The sequence below is a fragment of the Eubalaena glacialis genome, chromosome 8 (genome assembly GCF_028564815.1).
Source record: "Eubalaena glacialis isolate mEubGla1 chromosome 8, mEubGla1.1.hap2.+ XY, whole genome shotgun sequence".
Lineage (NCBI taxonomy): Eukaryota > Metazoa > Chordata > Mammalia > Artiodactyla > Balaenidae > Eubalaena > Eubalaena glacialis.
The window spans coordinates 87,032,113-87,055,770 of record NC_083723.1 but is presented as its reverse complement, the minus strand read 5'-3'; the positions used below and the strand labels follow the sequence as shown (position 1 = coordinate 87,055,770).

The following is a 23,658-nucleotide window of genomic DNA, read 5'->3' as shown; positions in this document are numbered from 1 at the left end:
CCGGATGGCTGTGGGGCAGGGGTAGGGGAGGGGTGCCTCAAAATCAGCCCTATTGAGAATCTCTGCTCTAGAAGCATCAACCCTTAGGCACTGGAGGTGTCAGGACACTTAGAGCTCCAACTCAGAGACTGCTGAACCCACTCTGCCCCTGTGTCCCGGTCACTGAATGGACCCTCAGTGCTCCCTCCGGGTGATACTACCAGCACTCAGAGCCCTGCCCTGCATCCTGCTGAACAAGATGGTCCAGTCTCTGGATCTCTCCTTATTCCTGCCCCAAATTCACTTACCTAGGATGTTGCTATGTTGGATTAAGGGCTCAAGAGACTTTAAAGGATTTTATCCACTGATTTGTTTTTGTGCTTTTAAAGCCATTTGGGAAGGATTTCGTGTTTGTGTCTCATAAATTTAAAAGCAAGCTGCTAATTTCATCATTTCTCTTAAAGGGTGTTGATCCAAAAGATGGAATTCCATATGAGAAGAAATTCTGTGAAGGTATGAATTGTAAAAGTCAGTGTACTTATTCCAATAGAAGATTCTTTTCTAGTCTGAGTCAGATTGAAGCAAACAGACCATCCAAGTGAGGAAGTGCCTGATGCTACAACATAATGTTGACCAATTTACATTTATTTTCGTGACAAATTAGAAAATGACATGAAAAAGATTATAGAGAAATGAGGCAGAATCAAGACAAAGCAAAACTGAATTTGTTTAATTGATTCCTTTTTTGGGGAATTGGAAACTTTAATGATAATATTAGAAAAGGCTGTAAGATAGATAACAGGGTAACTGAAATCCAGCACTTCTCCAAATAAGAAAATAAGTGGAGGTGATAATTTTCAGTCTACTCTGTGTCCTCCTCAATACACTACAAGGTCAGATGTCTAGACTTGTACTGACAGAGTCCTTGTGTCAACTGGGCTAAAGACTCATATCTGGGTGACTTGAGGGAGACCTCCAAGCAATAGGCATTGAGAGTTCCCAAAAATACCTGAGCAAAAGCTCTGTATTCTAAATGCCCAATGCCACATACACCTGGGCTACCAGTGTTCTTAGGAGGAACCTATTACCACCCACATAGTACTGAAAACGTGGTCCTGGTGATGCCTAAAGAGTCTCAAAAGAGCCTATGGTAACATCACTGTTTTATGTTTAGACAATGCTTTCCCCTAACATTTAGAAGCATTTAATTCATTCATTCAACAGATATTTCCTGAACACCTATTCCTATTATGCACCAAGGGCTATACTTGGCTCTGAGTTTTTATGGGCAGACGTGATACAGTCCTTGCCCTCAATCAGCTTAAAGTCTAATTGTCTGTAAGCTATTAGAAGGATAGGATGGAGGTAGAAAATGTAAGGACCCGACACATAGTAATGCAGTTTAGAAATGCTTGTTGGATGAATAAAGGAATGCATTAACAAATAGACAAATGAATAAGTAAACTCAGATCTAAGTGAAATCCTGGTGTGAGGCTCTGGGTTCACTGTGGGAAGCCTCTTGGATTCCCCAAATCCCAACCCCTCCTCAATGTCCTGGGCCTTCTCTGTCCCCATTTGTGTGGCCAAGTGCTAGCTGTCACAAAGTCCCGAGATAGGGAGCCGCTGGAGTGAGGCTGGGCCATCCTCGGCTTGATTTGGGGCCTTTGGAGGTGGAGGAAGTAGGCTCTCCTCTCTGACTCTGAGAGGCACTGATTGATTCTTTCAGGATCTTAAGGGATTTGGAAGAGTTCGTGCATCACCCATGGATGAATGATTCGTGTAGATGGGCCTTAGAATCAGATTAAGTAATTTTTTTTAAATTTATTTATTTATTTATTTATTTATTTTTGGCTGTGTTGGGTCTTCGTTTCTGTGCGAGGGCTTTCTCTAGTTGCGGCGAGCGGGGACCACTCTTCATCGCGGTGCGCAGGCCTTTCACTATCGCGGCCTCTCTTGTTGCGGAGCACAGGCTCCAGACACGCAGGTTCAGTAGTTGTGGCTCACGGGCCTAGTTGCTCCGTGGCATGTGGGATCCTCCCAGACCAGGGCTCGAAGCCGTGTCCCCTGCATTAGCAGGCAGATTCTCTACCACTGCGCCACCAGGGAAGCCCAGATTAAGTGATTCTTAACCTCCAAACATACAGGGCTGCATAGAGATTTTATCTCTCCATCTCCCCACTAATCAGCCATAATTGTCCATCCAGTGCTTTTGTATATATAGATTAAGGACATTAAAGACCATAACATCTTTGAAAAAAATCAGAATTGCTCCATGAGATTACTAATTCCTTAAGTGGATATTAACAGAAATGAGTGTATTTTCCAAGAAAGCAATTTTCAGAACCAAAATTTAGGGCATATTTCTGAGTTCAGATAAAGTTTTGATGCTTTTATTCATCTATCATTCACTCAAGATGTTGCACAGGAGTTTGTTTTATGCTGAGCTAGGAAGCACACCTGCATCTGTACAGCTTAGCTGGCAGTTTCAATGGCCTGGAAATCTCATTCAGCTCCCAAATGCTATGCCCCTCACTTTCCAACACTCAAAAAGTGGCAATGCATCACTGTTACAAAGCTCTATGCACAGAATACACACCAGGGTATGTGCTCACTTAACTACCCAATCTGGAGGCTCCAAACTACTTGAGTGCGTAAATAATGCAAATAAATTGTGCCACCTAGGTTCACAGCCCAGGGGAATCATTTTGCTGGGAGACTCAGCTGGGGCTCATTTTCACATCCCTCCCGATTGGATCACAGCTTCACAGATGTCTTTGGTAAGTAATTTTGGCAGTAATCATGCGGGATGTGCTGGCCTCTGTGTTTGTTTCCCCCTTGCTCTCTATAAATGTGATGCCAGTTCCAAACAGGTGCAAATTTCCCTTCTCAGCACAATCTGCCATCAAAGGCACATCCACAGCCATTTCAGTTCAGTTCAGTTCAAACACTGTGATAAGAACAACAGGCTCATTACAAGAGCTATCTCATCCATTAGAGAAGGAGGATGGTGCCCCTGCCGGGTGGAAAGGAAACTTGGGCATAGTGGGGAAGCCCTTGTTGTACGGCCACCTCGGGATGTAGTTCTCTCTTCAACCTCCTATAAAATGAAAACGCTGATCCAGGGAAGTTAAACTACAAGAATTATACATTCTTCTTTGATCCCTTTTCTCACACTGAAGAAATCAGACATGAACCTGAATACTCTCTGATGGAACCTCTCCCAAGTTCTAAAACTGGGCAAACACAGACCTCCCTTGTAAGGATGAGCAAACAGAGAAACATTTGAACATAGAAAAAATGTTCATGGTCTCCAAAGAAAAGAACTCTTGAAAAAAGCTTGCTACAGGAAAGTGAATTTTGTAAGAGATTAAATCCAGATTCTCAACAATAATGTGAGGAGATTATACTCATGAAAAAGGAACAATCTGAGGTTAGGGAAGACTACTTTTAGGTGAAACAATAACGGCCTGATGTAAAAATGTGATGGCCATACTGACTAGCAAGTTGGACAATGTAAAAAACAGGATGAGAAAACCAGTCAGCCAAATTCTGGAACTTACATAAGAGACATATAGGATAGGTCCTGGAGATTGAATAGGAAACCCGGGGGAAGAGAACACATCAGACAGAGAGGAAGTGGTGACCAAATAAACAACAAAAGATAATTTTCTTGAGTTGAAGAAATCCTTGACTTTAATCCAAAACCCCATTGAACTCCAGAGAATATAAAAGAGACTCTCCTCATCATGTCTTGCTTTTCCATTATATTCCAAATATAAAGAAAAATCTTGCAATCATTCAGCCCAACAACCAGGGGACATAGTAGGAGGAAAAATCCTTTTGACATCAGACTAATCTTTCAATGATAAATTTCAGAAAATAGTGGAACGGCCTCTACAACATTTTGAGAATAGTGTGTCAAAAATGCTCCAGCTGCCAAGATATGGTTCCTACATGAAGGCCAAAGAAATGTATTCTCAGTCATTCAAAGATTCAGAAAATATAATAGATTTATGCTTTCCTGAAAAAGATTATTTTCAGAAGTATTCTAATCTCTCTGAGCATGGTATTATAAAAGCAAGGCCAAAAAAAAGTATTACTAGATTTAATTACATGAAATCTTCAAATGTATACAATGTCCAAAAATTCATAAAATTAAAAGACAAATGAAAAACTAGAGCAATATTTATAACATATAAGACAAGATTTAAATTCTCTAATAACAAAGAGTTCCTACATATCAATAAGGAAAAAACAATTTAATTTTTTAATGATCAAGAACATGACCAATAAATATAAAAACAGTTTCATCTTCAGTAGTAATCAAAGAAAAACAAAACAACAATGAGGTATCATCTGTCAAATAAGCAAAGGTTAAAAAGTGATAAAGGCCTACTTTTAGCAAGAATATGGTGAAAGGGACATGTTCCTTCACCACTAATGAGAGTTTAAGTTGCTAGAACTTCTCTGACAGGCAACTTGACAATATGTATAAAGTGACATTATAACGTTTGTGATTTTAACAAGTAATTCTGCTTCTGAAAATTTCTCTTTAAAACTAAGCAGTCATTTGTTCAAGAATCTATGTACATGAGTATTCATCAAAGAGTTATTTATAAGAGCAAAAATGAAAAAAGAAATTCAAAAAAAAAAATAGGGGATTAGGGGAGGAGTCAAGATGGCATACTAGGAGGATGCGGAATTTGCATCTCCTCACAACTAGGGCACCAACCAGGCACTGGTGGGGGACCACAGACACCTAAGGGGATGGGAGGAACTCCCAGCAACCGGTGATCTCTCCTTTTGGCTTGCTGCCCCCTCCCCCTTTTTTTTTTCTTTTTTCTGCTTTGGTTTTATTTTACTTTGTTGCAGTTGTTTCAATTATAGTTTTATTTTTCCTAATTTTTTTTAAAATTTTTTTAAAAATTTATTTTATTTATGGCTGTGTTGGGTCTTCGTTTCTGTGCGAGGGCTTTCTCTAGTTGTGGCAAGCGGGGGCCACTCTTCATCGCGGTGTGCGGGCCTCTCACTATCGCGGCCTCTCTTGTTGCGGAGCACAGGCTCCAGACACGCAGGCTCAGTAATTGTGGCTCACGGGCCTAGTTGCTCCACGGCATGTGGGATCTTCCCAGACCAGGGCTCGAACCCGTGTCCCCTGCATTGGCAGGCAGATTCTCAACCACTGCGCCACCAGGGAAGCCCCCCTAATATATTTTTTATCTTTCTAATTTTATTTTGTTTTTTATTCTTTGATATTGTACTGCTCCTTTCTTCCTTTTTTTTTTTTTACTGTGCCATGAAGCTTGCGGGATCTTAGTTCCCAGGCCAGAGGCTGGGCCAGAGCTCCTGTGTTGGGAGCTCCAAGTCCAAACCGCTGGACTAACAGAGAACCTCAGGCTCCAGGGAATATCAACCGAGTGAGGCCTCCCAGAGGTCCTCATCTCAGCACCAAGACCCAGCTCTATCTAACTGCCTGTAAACTCCAATGCTGGACGTCTCAGGCCAAACAACCAGTAAGACAGGAATACAGCACCACCCATCAAAAAAAAAAAAAAAAAGAAAGAAATGACAAAAAAAATATGTCACAGACGAAAGAGCAAGGTAAAAGCCTACAAGACCAAATAAATGAAGATGAAATAGGCAAGCTACCTGAAAAAGAATTCAGAGTAATGATAGTAAAGATGATCCAAAATCTCAGAAACAGAATGGAGAAGATACAAGAAACATTTCACAAGGATATAGAAGAACTAAAGAGCAAACAAACAGTGATGAACAACACAATTACTGAAATAAAAAATACTCTAGAAGGAATCAATAACAGAATAACTGAGGCAGAAGAAAGGATAAGTGAGCTGGAAGATAAAATGGTGGAAATAACTGCCAGGGAGCCGAATAAAGAAAAAAAATGAAAATAATTGAGGACAGTCTCAGAGACCTCTGGGACAACATTAAATGCACCAACATTTGAATTATAGGGGTCCCAGAAGAAGAAGAGAAAAAGAAAGGGTCTGAGAAAATATTTGAAGAGATTATAGTAGAAGACTTTGCTAACATGGGAAAGGAAGTAGCCAATCAAGTCCAGGAAGCACAGAGAGTACCATACAGGATGAACCCAAAGAGAAACACGCTGAAACACATATTAATCAAACTATCAAAAATTACATACAAAGAAAAAATATTACAAGCAGCAAGGGAAAAGCAACAAATAACATATAAGGGAATCCCCATAAGGTTAACAGCTGATTTTTCAGCAGAAACTCTGCAAGCCAGAAAGGAGTGGCAGGACATATTTAAAGTGATGAAAGGGAAAAACCTACAACCAAGATTACTCTACTCAGCAAGGATCTCATTGAGATTTGACAGAGAAATTAAAACCTTTCCAGACAAGCAAAAGCTAAGAGAATTCAGCACCACCAAACCAGCTTTACAACAAAATGCTAAAGGAACATCTCTAGGCAGGAAACACAAGAGAAGGAAAAGACCTACAATAACAAACCCAAAACAATTAAGAAAATGGTAATAGGAACATACATATTGATAATTACCTTAAATGTAAATGGATTAAATGCTCCAACGAAAAGACATAGACTGGCTGAATGGATACAAAACAAGACCTGTATATATGCTGTCTACAAGAGACCCACTTCAGACCTAGGGACACATACAGACTGAAAGTGAGGGGATGGAAAAAGATATTCCATGCAAATGGAAATCAGAAGAAAGCTGGAGTGGCAATTCTCATATCAGACAAAATAGACTTTAAAATAAAGACTATTACAAGAGACATAGAAGGACACTACATAATGATCAAGGGATCAATCCAAGAAGAAGTTATAACAATTGTAAATGTTTATACACCCAACACAGGAGCACCTCAATACATAAGGCAAATGCTAACAGCCATAAAAGGGGAAATCAACACTAACACAATAATAGTAGGGACTTTAACACCCCACTGTCACCAATGGACAGATCATCCAAAATGAAAATAAATAAGGAACACAAGCTTTAAATGATACATTAAACAAGATGGACTTAATTGATATTTATAGGACATTCCATCCAAAACAACAGAATACACTTCTCAAGTGCTCATGGAACATTCTCCAGGATAGATCATATCCTGGGCCACAAATCAAGCCTTGGTAAATTTAAGAAAATTGAAATCATACCAAGTATCTTTTCTGACCACAATACTATGAGACTAGATATCAACAGCACATTAAAAGGATCATACACTATGATCAAGTGGGGTTTATCCCAGGAATGCAAGGATTCTTTAATATATGCAAATCAGTCAATGTGATAAATCACATTAACAAATTGAAGGGGAAAAATGATATGATCATCTCAATAGATGCAGAAAAAGCTTTTGACACAATTCAGCACCCATTAATGATAAAAACTCAATAGAAAGTAGGCACTGAGGGAACTACCTCAACATAATAAAGGCCATATATGACAAACCCACAGACAACATCCTTCTCAATGGTGAAAAACTGAAACCATTTCCTCTAAGATCAGGAATGAGACAAGGTTGCCCACTCTCACCAATATTATTCAACATAGTTTTGGAAGTTTTAGCCACAGTGATCAGAGAAGAAAAAGAAATAAAAGGAATCCAAATCCAAAAAGAAGAAGTAAAGCTGTCACTGTTTGCAGATGACATGATACTATACATAGAGAATCCTAAAGATGCTACCAGAAGACTACTAGAGCTAATCAATGAATTTGGTAAAGTAGCAGGATATAAAATTAATGCACAGAAATCTCTTGCATTCCTATACACTAATGATGAAAAATCTGAAAGAGAAATTAAGGAAACACTCCCACTTACCACTGCAACAAAAAGAATAAAATACCTGGGAATAAACCTACCTAAGGAGACAAAAGACCTGTATGCAGAAAACTGTAAGATACTGATGAAAGAAATTAAAGATGATGCAAACAGATGGAGAGATATACTATGTTCTTGGATTGGAAGAATCAACATTGTGAAAATGACGACACTACCCAAAGGAATCTACAGGTTCAATGCAATCCCTATCAAACTATCAATGGCATTTTTCACAGAACTAGAACAAAAAATTGCACAATTTCTATGGAAACACAAAAGACCCCGAATAGCCAAAACAATCTTGAGAAAGAAAAATCGAGCTGGAGGAAACAGGCTCCTGGACTTCAGACTATACTACAAAGATACAGTAATCAAGACAGTATGGTAATGTCACAAAAACAGAAATATAGATGAATGGAACAGGATAGAAAGCCCAGAGATAAACCCACGCACATATGGTCACCTTATCTTTGATAAAGGAGGCAAGAGTATACAATGGAGAAAAGACAGCCTCTTCAATAAGTGGTGCTGGGAAAACTGGACAGCTACATGTAAAAGAATGAAATTAGAACACTTCCTAACACCATACAAAAAAATAAACTCAAAGTGGATTAAGGACCTAAATGTAAGGCCAGACACTCTAAAACTCTTAGAGGAAAACATAGGCAGAACACTCTTTGACATAAATCACAGCAAGATCCTTTTTGACCCACCTCCTAGAGTACTGGAAATAAAAATAAACAAATGGGACCTAATGAAACTTAAAAGCTTTTGCACAGCAATGGAAACCATAAACAAGACGAAAAGACAACCTTCAGAGTGGGAGAAAATATTTGCAAATGAAGCAACTGACAAAGGATTAATCTCCAAAATGTACAAGCAGCTCATGCAGCTCAATATCCAAAAAACAAACAACCCAATCCAAAAACGGGCAGAAGACCTAAATAAACAGTTCTCCAAAAAAGATATACAAATTGCCAATGAACACATGAAAAGATGCTCAACATCACTAATTATTAGAGAAAGACAAATCAAAACTACAATGAGGTATCACCTCACACAGGTCAGAATGGCCATCATCAAAAAATCTACAAACAATAAATGCTAGAGAGGGTGTGGAGAAAAGGGAACCCCCTTGCACTGTTGGTTGGAATGTAAATTGATCCATCCACTATGGAGAACAGTATAGAGGTTCCTAAAAAAGCCAAAGATAGAACTACCATATGACCCAGCAATCCCACTACTGGACATATACCCTGAGAAAACCATAATTCAAAAAGAGTCATGTACCACAACGTTCACTGCAGTGCTATTTACAATAGCCAGGACATGGAAACAACCTAAGTGTCCACTGACAGATGAAAGGATAAAGAAGATGTGGCACGTATATACAAAGGAATGTTACTCAGCCATAAAAAGAAATGAAATTGAGTTATTTGTAGTGAGGTGGATGGACCTAGAGTCTGTCATACAGAGTGAAGTAAGTCAGAAAGAGAAAAACAAATACCATATGCTAACACATATATATGGAATCTAAAAAAAAAAGTGGTTCTGATGAACCTAGGGGCAGGACAGGAATAAAGATGTAGACATAGAGAATGGACTTGAGGACATGGGGAGGGGGAAGGGTTAGCTGGGACGAAGTGAGAGAGTAGCATTGACATATATACACTACCAAATGTAAAATAGATAGCTAGTGGGAAGCAGCTGCATGGCACAGGGAGATCAGCTCGGTGTTTTGCGACCACCTAGAGAGGTGGGATAAGGAGGGTGGGAGGGAGACGCAAGAGGAGGGGATATGGGGATATACGTATGCATATAGCTGATTCACTTTGTTATACAGCCGAAACTAACACAATACTGTAAAGCAGTTATACTCCAATAAAGATGTTTAAAAAAATAGGGGATTAGATATTTAAAAATATATTGCATCCACAAAATGAAATATTATGCAACTGTTAATACACATATTATAGACACATTTCTTAGCAAGAAAATATGTTTATGCTAATTTGTTAGGTGGCAAAACCAGGTTACAAGATAGTAATATATGGGCCAGTTTTTATGAATATATGTGTGTTCATGTGTACAGACAAAATAATTTGAAGGTTGTAGATCAGTATGTTAACTGTGGACTCTAGAATTCTGGATAACTTTTTTTCTAATTTTTCTTCAACGAATTTTTGTTATGTATGTACCAAACATTTGAGGGATTGTTTGGTTTGGTTTTTAAGCAAATAGCTAAGCAAACCAGCTAAAGAATACTAAAGCATTACTTTTTTAATCTTCATAAAAGCCCTCTGAGGTAGGTGTTATTACAACATAGCCTCACTTTCCAGAGAAGTACTCAGAAATGTTGAGTAGATAGCCTAAGGTCACACAGCTAAGAGGTGCAGAACCACTTCCTGTCAGTATCATCTTGAACTAACCACCCAACCAGAAACTCTGTAGATGATGAAGGAAGGCCATGTGCTTCAGTGAGCTAAGGTCTGTGAAAATGCTTTGGAAACTGTATGTTGGATTCAAACCAGACAAAAGTAGATTGACACACAGCTTACGCAGTGCAGTGGTGGTAGCTAACCAGGCTGGTCGATGTCCTCATGCTTGACCTTCCTATTCCGCACCTGGCCTCTGGAGGCGGAGGTGAGGGGTGCCTCTCGCTTTAGGGTTCCCGTGGGGAGGACAGCCTCTCACTGGAGCTGGCAGCTCTCTCTGCAGTGTGCTAAGTCTCTGGGGAAGAGAAAGACCCATTGAGAAGATGCTTTAAAGAAATCATTCCCACAAGCCCAGTAGCCAGCCCCATCCTGGAATCCAGACAATTGGAATTTGGATTGTAGCAATTTTTTATTTGCTATTTGCAACAACAAATGAATTGAAATAACTGCAGATCAGCAGTTGTTGGTTTGGGTTTGGGTTATTTCCCACCCCACACCCATCCCTTTTTGGCAGTAAATTAGTAGTTCTGAAAAATGACTATGAGAATGGCAATGAGGAACCCATTTTGGACATAATGGTAATTGGGATTCATTAGTTTCAATATGTCAATAACGCTATTGATAGTAGAGACAACACTACAGTTTTAGTGTTAGTTTGTCATCTATTTCAAGCCTTTGATGTTCTAGGATTCTTAAAATATCTCTCCAGCTTAACATTCCTCTCCAAGCTAAAAGTTAGCCTGGGCCCCCCAGCCTGGGCCACTTCTGTGGGATACCATTTGATAAGAATGAAAGATGGGACAAGAAGAATAAAAGACAGAGATTTTGCTCAGAAAGTTAATGTTGAAAATGAATATTTATCACTGAGTTATTGTCAAAATAATGCTGTATACACCACCCAAATCTCAATGACTTAAAACAATCGTCATTTCTTCTCACTCACACAGATGTTCTAGGCCGAGCTCTGTTAGTCTTCACTCCAAGCTGAAGCTTGGGTCCAGGCCTGCTCCACATGTCTCTCATTTTTCCTTGGTTGGGCAATCTATCCAGAGCATGCACTTTTCATGATAATGTCAGAAGTGCAAGAGGGCAAGGCCCTCACACAAACATATTTGCTGCATCATGTCCACCATCAACCCATAGGCAAAGCAAGTCACATGGCCAAGACCAATAGGGAAGGAAGTAATCTGCCCAAAGTGAAAGAGGGAAGAGAGGGAATGTTTGCTCTGTTGCTTTTATCTAATCAGATATGTTAAATATTCAGTGGAGAAAAATAAGCAAATACAGAAATTATGAAGAAATTATTAAAATTTCCCTCGTGCTACCACCCAGAGAGAATCATTTTAACATTTTGGAGTATCAGATTTGTTTTGAAATATTCTTTTAATATTCTTCTTATTGGGGAAAAAAGAAGATATAAAGTCAACATTAGAACCAATTATGAGAATATTAAAAAAAATTACCCCCACTATCTTAAACTTTTCTCTTCCCCAGTACTCTACCCTCACTACGCATACACACACACACACACACACACACACACACACTATGTAGTCACAAGAATAGCAAGTAAGCAATTGGCAATGCTCCTTTTTTTTAAAATTAGTACTAATCATAATCATTTTTCCACATTGATACTTAGACTTTTTACTCATTATATCTGTCAGTGTTTCATACTATCCTTTTCAGTGTACAAGCCATAATCCATGACTGGATATTAAGCTGATTCATGGTTTCATTTTCTGGCCAGTATAGATCATACTCCTTTTTTTGTACTTATTATTTTTTATTGAAGTAACATCAGTTTATAACATTATATATGCTTCATATGTACAACATTATATTGCAACTTCTGTATACACTACAGCATGTTCACCACCAAAAATTTAGTTTCTATCATCATACAGTTGAACCCCTTTACCCAGTGCCCATCGGCAGGTGTATGGATGAAGAAGATGTGGCACATATACACAGTGAAATATTACTCAGCCATGAAAAGAAACGAAATTGAGTTATTTGTAGTGAGGTGGATGGACCTAGAGTCTGTCATACAGAGTGAAGTAAGTCAGAAAGAGAAAAACAAATACCATATGCTAACACATATATATGGAATCTAAAAAAAAAAAAAAAAGGTTCTGATGAACCTAAGGGCAGGACAGGAATAAAGACGCAGGCGTAGAGAATGGACTTGAGGACACGGGGAGGGGGGAGGGTAAGCTGGGACAAAGTGAGAGAGTAGCATTGACATATATACACTACCAAATGTAAAATAGATAGCTAGTGGGAAGCAGCCACATAGCACGGGGAGATCAGCTCGGTGCTTTGTGACCACCTAGAGAGATGGGATAGGGAGGGTGGGAGGGAGATGCAAGAGGGAGGGGGTATGGGGATATATGTATACGTATAGCTGATTCACTTTGTTATACAGCAGAAACTAACACAACATTGTAAAGCAATTATACTCCAATAAAGATGTTTAAAAAAAAAAGAAAAGAAATGGAAACATAGAGAACTTAAGGATCCTGCCTGAGATCAATCAGATAATAAAGATCAAAACCATGATTTGGAAAAAAAAAAAGAAGATGTGGTATATATATACAATGGAATACTACCCAGCCATAAAAATAAAAAGATGAAATCTTGCCATTAGCCACAACATGGATGGACCTTGAGGGTATTAAGCTAAGTGAAATAAGTCAGATGGAAAAAACAAATACCATATGATTTCACTCATATATGGAATATTTTTTAAATGCTCCTTTTTAAAAAAGACTTCCAGTTTTTAAAACTTATTATCTATAGAGTCTCTTCATTTGCACAGAGAATCAGGTTAGGTATAAGTACCATGCCTAGTGGACACCCATGATGTATCTTGAGCTCAGATGTCTCCTGTTTTGGTTATTTGGCTTTTAATGTTTGTAGGCAAAATATCACTAAATCCTAACCCGGGACCTACCACGTGCCAAATCCTGTGATAGGAGGTAATGACACAGAGGTGAAGAGGATGGAAAGAGCCCAGGTCCTCAGAGAGTTTCAGGCCTTGTGGGGAAATGCAAATAAGCAAATAGGCAATTCCAGAGTGTGAGCTGCTGTGATGCACACATGCTTCCCAAACTGGGAGGAAGAAGGCATCGGAGGCATCCGTCCCAGCAGACCTAGGAAGGAGTGTCTTAGGGGCTGAAAGAGCACGTGCAAAGGCTCACAAGTAAGAGGGTGCAGAGTTATGAGAAGTTTGGTGGGGCTGAACTGACATTGATCCAGCACAAGGTCTGAATGTAAGAGAAGAGCCTAGGAAGGTGCATAGGAGCTGATCTCAAAGGACCTCAAAGCCACATCAAGGAACTCAGAGTTTATCCTGAAGGCAATAGGAAGCCGTCAAAGGGGTTGAAACTAAGAAATAGCAGCAGTCTGACTTGAATTTCAGAAAAATCACTCCGGTTTCAATGGGCAGGATGGATTACATTGGTGGGGGGCGTGGGGGAGGAAGGGGGAGCAGGCAAGAAAATCAGCTAGGAGTTTGTTATTATTCTAGTAAAAGTGTCCTAAGCTAGAAGAGTACATTGGGAAGAAAAGAAATGGGCAAACTCAGAAGTTATCTAGAATCAACAATGGATATGTAGTTTTCTCACACCCTGCCTGCTCTGTGGACTTTACATCCAGTTTCTGAATAGACCACCCTCCTCCAGCCAGATATCTCAGGCTGCGGTTAACCCAGGGCTGTTCCCAGCATCCTTGCATCTGGGGAGGCTGCCTGGACTTCATCTCCCCAGTGCATATCTTCCCTGCAGGGTCTAAGCCAGGCTTTGGAGACTCTACTGGAAGAGTCTGCCCTCCTACAAAACTTCTGGTGCTTCTGGGTCCTCTGCACCAAACTCCCCTAACCCCTAGCAGTTGTGGTGGTCTTATAATTTATTGCCCAAACTTGAGAGAAGAGGGATCATTACTGCTAATTATGTGAGGACAATAGGCATTAACCCAGACTGGCCCAGACATATTGGGATATACAGCCACCCTACTGATGGCACAGAAGCCATTTGTGAAACTGACACCATGAGCCCAGAGGGGAATTTCAAGCCCCTAAATTATCTCTGTATAAAATAATCTTGGACTTTGAATCAGACATACCTGTGTTCAAATCCTGGCTTAACCACTTACCTTTACTTATTTTCTCTGAGCTTTAATTTCCTTGTGTATAAAATATAAATAATGACAGACATTTCATTAGAAATTCGGGATGATTTTATAACAGATGTTAAAAACTGGACTATTTATTTCTACCTAACTTTCAAGTGAGACCCTAAGACAATGTGGGCCAACTAGTCCCACCTTCCACAGTCAAATATTCAAAGGACTTCAGCAGGACCTGCAGAAGAAGGGAGTGAAAACCATTTCTGCAACCTGTAGCTTGAGGCTGGGAATCGCCAGTGTCAGTATGGCAGTGGGGCTCCACTGTCCCCATGGGGGAAGGGCAGAATGCTTCCCCTCACTGTAGGAGACCACTGAGAGACTTGGACAGGTGTCTTCAGAGACTGGGGTCAAAAAAACTGGAGTCTGACGTTCTTGTGAGTAATGTAAGGGAGGTGACTGAGTCATCAGGACAGAAAGAGTGTGTGTCCTGGGGCAAGGATATGGACCCCAGGAAGGGAGAGCCAACCTGGGCCATTGAAAATCCTGGAGAGGATTGCCTGGATTTGACCTCAACGTGGGGATTAAACTCCAGATGACCAGGGACTGGAGCATGAAACTTAAGTGACTAGTGAGGGTGAAGGGAATGTACCAACTCCACAATGGGATTTATTAATTCATTGGAAAATAACAATAAGAAACACATTAACATAAATAACATATTTTTATAACAACTTTATTTTCTGAAACAAAAAAAATAGGCTAAAATAATAGCATTCTTTTCTACTTTTGTGAATCTCCTTGATATCTGGATAGAAGACAGCTAACTTCCCCTATCTGCTTCTGCCTTCAATCTATTTCTGTATCCATGTATGTGGCCTCTTGAAAACTCCATTGTACCCTTATGAGTGAATTAAAATAAAAAAGATAAATCAAGTCTTAGTATTATGATGATAATAGTGACCTCATGAACACTCTCTGAGGGTCTCAAAGATCCCCAGGGCTCCCCAGACTTTAAGAACCACTGTCATAGCGTTTTCCCACTGCCTCCAATGTCCAAACTTTGAGGATTTACAAAAGAAAGATGTGGTTGTGGGGTACTGCAGTGTAGTTTTCAAAATTCTTCACACGTCAGGGAAGAGCTTGCACTCTAAGACAGACCGCTGCAGGGCAAAATGGGGAAGCCATCAGCATGGTGTGGGCTAGTCCCTCAACCAAAGTATTTCTGGAGCACATTGGAACGTGCGAGGTTCCCCAAGAGAGCATCTCTGCCCATCAGACTCTCCTCAGTCCTCACTCTGCCCACAGGTTCCCCTATTTGAGAGCCTTTTAGTGATGTCACTGCAAAGAGAGAAAGCCTCCAATATTTTGGCTAATTCAGCATGTGGAACCCTTTTAAACTGGGTTTATTGTCACTGTCAGAGTCACCATTTATGAGGGGTCAGTCAGGAAAATGAAAGCATTCCAACAGAGGGGATTTAATATAGGGGATTGGCTACCCTGGTAGATTTAATACAGGGAACTGATTACACAGGTATTAGAACAAAAAGGGGGATGCTGAAGTTATCAGAGATTAATCATTGCAAAAAGCAGCTGCTGACTGCAGGGCTAAGGAACAACAAGGAGGAAGAGGTATTACCAGAAGCTAGAGGGAGGGGTGCAGCTGGTGTTTGGACTACTGCACAGCCTGTACTCTGACTGCTGAGGGCACACAAACCAGCTGCTACTGAACCACTGAGGAGTATGGAGCTGGAAGTAGCACAGAAGGCTGGAGGCTGGAAGCTGCTGGGGGATGCCGACCTCAACTAGACACCAGAAAATAGTTCCTCCTCTCCTTCTCTCATCCCCACTTGCCCATCTCCCACCTGCACCTCTCATTGGCAGGGAGACTCAGAGGAATCTGGGAAGTGTAGTTTGCAGAGTCCAGCTCCATAGCACAGAGCAGAGATTAGAGAGGTGGGCTTGGAGCCCAGAGGCCATTGGTGTTCACCCAGCACATGCCACTCAAACCCTTTCAGATCAAGTCTGGAATCAGTTCCAGCCAGCACTGGGCACCAGAAAGCAAAGATGTCCAAGGGCCTTGAAGTGCAGCAGAAATCTTATGTGTTGGCTCAAGGCTGGGTGACTGAAGGGAAACAGCTGTCAGAGGCCAGTGTTGATTACTCAACCTCATGGGTCCTGTGGAATCAGAGGCCTGGTTGGTGGTCAGCATGGCCTCAACCCAGTAAAGCCTCGTTTCTTTAGGTCCTTATTAACCTGGGACCTGCCTCACCCAGGGAGCACGCACACTGGTTGCTATTCACTTAATGCCAGATCATCCCCTCCTCAACTGCCTTTAGGAATCCTTCCCAAAATGACAGAAGAGGGCAACAGCCGGAAGTTGTCTTTTAAAATGAAGCTGTGTGACCTTTCTCCAACCCGTTCAGCAGAAAGAGGTTCTGACTTTGGATTCTGTACCACTGACTGTGAAACTTGAAAGTACCCGCTGACCCCTAACCCCACCCTATAATCCCTCCACGATCTCGTGTTCCACGAGGAATAGTAATGGGACCACCTCTTCCAAAGTGAACATTTGGCTGGGTGGTCTTTCTCGGGGTCTGACCGTGGGAATGCATATTATCAACCAAGGCCCTTCAGGAACCCCCAGCGTGTTTGGTGCCATTCCTTTGCTGCACCAAGTCGTAAATCATATTCTGGGAAGAGCAGTAAGTGCTGTAGAAAAACAAGTATTCATTGTTCATAATAGGCCATTCTGCCCTTTATGAGACTAGTCAACACGTCTTTGCTTTTGTCTCCCTATAAGGCAGAAAACACTCCTGCAGATACATCACCCCATCCCAACTGTGCCCATCGAAAAGGAATTCACAGTCTTGGGTATCTTTCCTGCACCAGCCCCCCTCCGCTCCTGCTCATGCCATCCTCTAGTTAAAGCATTGCGGCACCCGAGAGGCCTGTTTACAGCTAATTAGATTAGGAGTGCGTCCTTCTGGAAAGATATCCGTAGTTCAATAAAGAGAGTGTGAAGAATCACCCTCATGGTTCCACAGAAACTAAGGGTTCTGAGCCTCACTCTGCCCTCTTCCTCCTTAAAAACACCTTCGCGTCTCTCCAAGATGTCCTTAGCAGTCAGGTTCAAAATGAGCTTCCCATATCACACAGAAGACCTCAACTTAGAAAGGTTTCAACAAAAAACAAAGAGCAAATCTGAAAACACTTTCATGCTGTCTTATTTTTTTTTCTTTCGAAGGAAAAACAATGACTGCTTAAGTTGTTTTGTTGCAGAAGAAGGGGAGGTAGAGAGATCATAAAGGCCAGCAGTAGATGCTGCCCTCCTGCCTCTTCCCCATCTGCTTGAAAATTACTTCCAAAATATTAAATGCTGCATTTCACTGAACCAGAATTGCATGTCGAGTTGCGGGGAGGCGGACAGGAAGGAAGGAGAAGTGATTCTGAAATACAATTTCCCAAATGTTTATTTTGCTAGCAAAGGCTGTTGCCTGTACTATTATAAAATCTTAGCACGACCCCTGGCAAGCTGTTGTCTGTAGGGTAAGTAGGCACAGATTGAATTTCGTGCTGTGTCAGGGACAAAATGTATCCTTAATCTGGCTGCAGAAAATGCATATTCACCTGAGAGCAAAGCGGCTCTGATCTTTCAAGCCCCTATGCATTTTTTTCCTCTCTTTGAGATGATTTTGTAAATCAGCCTAGGCTACTCTTTATTAGCCCACAGGTGACACAGGCAGTATCTGAGCTCTCACCCTGCCTCTCACTAACCCGCCCTGCCTCCGCTCTCTGGATTTAGCAGTGAGGATAAAGCTTCCATTAAGCATAAAGGCTGATTTTCATGGTGCATAATAAAATATGGAAATTCTATCTCTGCTAACGTCATGTCAACTCCAGAAATATTAAGAGTTAGAGTACTTTTTTATTATTTTTTCCGATGAGGAAAAGCTGTTGTTTAGTAAAACTGGACAAAATTACATTTTCTGCTCCTCAGACATCTTGCAGGCTGGCAGATTAAAGATGTTAAACAATGAGGAGAGAAGCCCCAATCCTAGTTATTTCTCATTTATTCTGTCAGAAAAAGAGAGTTGTGTGCCCCATGGTGAATCCTTTTCTCCAACAGCAATCAGGCCACAAGAGACAGAATGTTCTTGTGTTCCCTTTCCCTGTTCACGGGCACAGGCCAGACGGGCTGTTGTCGAGTCCTGATCAATTCAATGCCCTTCTCTTCTTGCTCAAGGTGAGCATCTGGGTCTCTTACCTGCCAGCAAAGTCAGGGGCTCTTGCAGGCTCATTCTTCTGAAAGCATCAGTGATCTTAGCCCTCACTGCCTTCTGCAAGAATTAAAAAGACATAAACACTGGTTGTTATGAAAAGCTACAAGAGGAAATTATTTTAAGCTCCATACTTCTGAAAGGCATTTATAATTACTCAGCCCACATGCCTGTTCCCCCAGCACATTAGATAGACATCTCCGCATAGAGAGGTAGTGAGTCAGTAAACACCTGTGCAATCCAGTGTGTTGCTAAGACCAGAGAACAATCTCTTGCCCTCTACTTAATTATATCTACCATTTTGCTACACTCTCCCTCAAGTTCCTCAGCCATAAAATAAGTTTCATGGAAGTGACTCTTCATAGGGGGACATTTAGAATCTCAAATCAGTTGGCTTGTGGGAAGAGGACAATCCTAGCATTTAAAAATAATTTTGGATAGTTGGAATTGATTGCTACATATCATTCATTCATTGGTTCCTTCAACTAGTTCCCTCCATGCCACTCCTGGGGGAATGATGAGGACAGCAATTACCCAGCCCAGCCCTTGCCAAGGTCTGGGGGTCAAGACTGGCTTCTGTGTGATTTCCTGGGAGTTTCCTACTTAAGGCAATGACTGGAGGATTGGTCAGAGGTAGGAGCTAAACCATCATTCCTAGAGGGAAATTATGAAATACAAGGTCCAAAGATTCCAGAAGCAGAAATTGAGGACAGCATCACCAAGAATTTAAAGCCTAATTGATAAAGAACCCAAAGGTAAGTAGATCAAGAAGAACCAGAGTATATATACACAATGGAATATTACTCAGCCATAAAAGAGAATGAAATCATGATATTTGCAGCAACATAGATGGACCTAGAGATTATCATACTAAGTGGAGTAAGTCAGAGAAAGACAAATATCACATGATATCACTTATATGTGGAATCTAAAAAATGATATAAATGAACTTATTTACAAAACAGAAATAGACTCACAGACATAGAAAACAAACTTATGGTTACCAAAGGGGATGGGGGGGCATAAATTAGGAGTTTGGGATTAACATATACAAACTACTATATATAAAATAGATAAACAACAGGACCTACTGTATAGCACAGAGAGCTATATTCAATATCTTGTAATACCCTATAATGGAAAAGAATCTGAAAAAGAATACATATGTGTATATATGTATATGTATGTATGTATGTATAACTGAATCACTTTGCTGCACACCTGAAACTAGCACAGCATTGTAAATTAACTATAATTCAATTTTTTTTTCCACTGTGTGACCACTTTATTATTATTATTATTTTTTTTTTTTTCTGGAGGGAAAACCCTATGAACTTTTATTCTCATGGTTTCAAAAGTCCTAGAAATTTTACCTCTTCAGTAATTATAGTACAGTATCAAAAATATTCAAGGCATCTCATGCATACATGCTTATTAGAGAGCTATATTCAATATCTTGTAATACCCTATAATGGAAAAGAATCTGAAAAAGAATATATATGTGTATATATGTATATGTATGTATGTATAACTGAATCACTTTGCTGCACACCTGAAACTAGCACAGCATTGTAAATTAACTATAATTCAATTTTTTAAAAAAGAAGAACCAAAGAGGTCATGCTCTCACATTCATAACATATTAGCAAGAAGGGAGGGTAGGTCAGCACTTCTTAAAGGACTAATTATTAATCAAGCAGGGTATAGGCTCAGCTGCTGTGAAAGAAAGAATCTCCAAATTAGTGACTTAAGATGGAAATGTGCTTTCGTCTCATATAATAAGGTGTGACGAGAGTAGGAGGAGGGTACCTCACAGAGGAAGTTCAGGGCAGTCAAGAAGGTCAGCATTCAGCTAATTCTTGACTGATGAATAGCAAGTGATCAATAAAGACAGTGAAGGAAGAGAAAGAGCTTGTGACGAGCCTGGAGGTCTGAGGGGCTGCAGGTGGTTGAGTGGTGGGAGAGACAGGGCCGGGAGAAGAGGCTGGGGCACTTGGTGGTGCCACATGGTGGATGATGTTGAATAGCGGCAATAGCCTGTAAAGCAGCCTTTCCCAAACTTGGCTGGTCACTGCAGCCATTTAGGGCACTTCTTAAAAATAAGAATTCTAGGGCCCCACCACAAACCTACCCAAACAGGATCCATATTTTAAAGAACCTCCCCACGAGATTCTGGGATACACCGCTGAAGACTGCAGCACTAACTCAAGTTGGAAGGATAGAAAGAGCGAGGTTTTGTGACAGCTTCTTGGTAGCAGGTGAAACAGAGGAGAGAAAGAAAATGAGATCATTTTTATGAGTGAGGTAGTGGGTTGGAGAGCCCAGCTCAGGCCTGGTCAATAGGTGGCCCAGTAATGGATTCCCATGTCCTCACTTCTGTAGCTTGACTGTGGACTTTGGGCTTCTTCTAGAATCTAAGCCTGGATTTTACCTCTCAAAGGAAAACTACCCCCGCCTCAGACAAATAACAGCCCTACTGCTTCAGGAATGACTAAACCTTAGCAAAATCCAATGATGGTATCTCGAGTAGACTTTTATGATAAGCACCCTTTGTTGCCTGTTTCTGGCCCTTAGAGGAGTTTTTTTTCTGTTTGTGAAAGAATTTTTTTCATTGGCCCCATGAAAGACTGATCTGTGAACATGACATTTTTTAAAAATATTGACTGATTGATTGATTGATTTGGTTGTACCGGGTCTTAGTTGCGGCAGGCAGGCTCACATTTTAAACTCTTGTTCTCTCACTTTTATGAATTTGGATACAGTTCTCCAATCCCTCTGGAAATGATGATGGAAGGAATTGAATTTGTAGAAAAAGTCCAACTACACAATGCATTTTCACTGGATATGGGGCAGTTAGATAAAAGCATCCCTCCACTCATTCATTGAATAAACAAATCATGGGGTTAGAGATTAACTAGTAAATAATAGAAAAAGGAAAAGACTAAGAGGAGCTGACAAGGTAAAAATTTAAAAAAATAAAAAGAGCTATTTTCAGGCAAAATGATGAAAGATTGTTGCCTGCCATTCTGTCCTCTTTATATTTACTGGTCATATTTGCTAGAATTCTTTATTTGACTTTATCTTCACTGCTCCATAAGTTTTTGGACTGGCATAGGGTCAAAGATGAAATGCTATACCTTTTCCCTGAAAATCACTTATTTAGCTCAAGTCAAAGTTTAAATGTGCATTGAATAGACATCATCCCTGGAGCTGAGCAGTTACTGTTACTGATCTGCTTATATGTACTATGTTGTAGGCTGCTGAATTTAGAGGTAATTTGTTACATAGCAATAGATAACTGGCAAATTTTGTGTTTGGGGTTGGGCGGTGTGGGGGAGTTTGTTGGTCTTCCTCGTATATAGTATGATGGATTTAGCCTTGTGTTTTTACGTATGGCATAGCCAATGCTTAAACTCCTTTTCCCTACCCCTCTTCCACCGGCTCCCTCTTACTAACCTTACAGGACTTACACTGGATAACATTTCTTTCAAGATTCCTTCCCCAAATCTCCACATGTGGAATAAGTATCTTTTCTATTACCCTGGACTTCTTATCAATACCACTAATAGCTAACTTTTATTGAGCACTTACAATTCTAAACTTTAGGCACAGATTATCTTTTCTAATCCTCTCAACCACCCAGTGATATAGGTGCTGTTATTTGTCCATTCTATAGATAAGAAACTGAGTGAGACACAGAGGAGTTAAAGAAAGTCTTCCAGGTTACTCAGCTGGGAAGTGTTTATTTTCTGTGCCCCTCTAGACTGTGAGCTCCACGAATAAGGCACAGTGGTCAACAGAATGCCAGTCTGGCACTTGCTGTGTTTCTCAATCTCCTTCTCTCTCTCTCTCTCTCTGTGTGTAATGAATTATAGGGCCACAGGGACCTCAACAGCAGACTCGTCTCACTGCACATGAGTTGCTAAAGTTTACAAATCTAATTCAGAGTTACATTATGTTCTTAAAGTTGTCTATCTCAAAGTATTAGCTGAGTGAACAGTGCTGCCTGGTCTACTTAAGCCTGAGATTACAGAGGCAGAAACCTGATGATTTGTTCTCTCCTTGTTCTCCCAGAACTTCATCTGCCAGGCCCCACTGGAAGATAAGCCTCCAGAGCAGCAGAGTGCACTGTTCTCTGTGGCTGCCTCTCCCCAGCATGTGTCGGGCCAGAACAGACCCTGGGAATGTGAGTGGGGTGTGTGTGTAGGTGTCTGTGTAGGGTCCACATATCATTTCAGTACTTATCCCCAGAACACTCATTCTGCATTCTTTATAAATTATGCATGGCTTCCATAAAAGAGAAACACAGAGGAGGAAAAGTTGCAGACAACTCTAGAGATATCTATAGGCTTCTGAACTTCTTACCTGAAGCAGTGTCTGAGGGACCGTCCCCTCAGCAGGCAATCAGGAAGCCTCATTTGCAAAAACTAGCAAACCCAGCTTAGCCAATGTTGTGATTCCAGGAGACCTGGCAGCTTAAGGGAAAAGCAAGGACCAGATACAATAGGGCTATCAAAAGCTGAGCTTATGAGGACCCCTGTCTGCTCCAAGCCTCTCCTTTCTTAGTTCCACCAGAACCTGGGTTCAAATCCCAGCACCACTGTTTACCGGCTCTGTGACTTTGGCAAGTTATCCAAATTCCCTCTAAGTTCCCTTCTCAATAGTTTTTCTGGGCCCTGCTGCCCAATGGAAGGGATTCTTCTACCAACAGAAAATACAGAAATCCTCCGTGGACCAGAATGAGTGATGGGAGGTGCCATCTTAAAAGGGCCTTTTTCAGTATCTCTAATTGGGTTGAGGCATGGTCATTTAATTTACTGCTGTTTGTATGAGACCTGGGTACTTGTTCTTTTTTTTTTTTTTTAATTTATTTTTATTTATTTATTTTTGGCTACGTTGGGTCTTCGTTGCTGCGCACAGGCTTTCTCTAGTTGCGGCAAGTGGGGTCTACTCTTCGTTGCGGTGCACGACCTTCTCATTGTGGTGGCTTCTCTTGTTGCGG

General features: G+C 40.8%; 1 protein-coding gene across 4 annotated transcripts in view; it reads left to right on the top strand.

Moving 5' to 3' along the window:
• Window positions 1-23,658, top strand: part of AOAH (acyloxyacyl hydrolase) — a 177,653-nt gene that overhangs the window by 77,115 nt on the left and 76,880 nt on the right. For all 4 annotated transcript variants that reach the window (XM_061197922.1, XM_061197920.1, XM_061197921.1 and 1 more), the window contains 2 exons: window positions 444-492; window positions 2,662-2,756. In XM_061197922.1, the coding sequence (XP_061053905.1) occupies window positions 444-492; window positions 2,662-2,756 (144 nt within the window). The remainder of the gene's footprint in view (window positions 1-443; window positions 493-2,661; window positions 2,757-23,658) is intronic.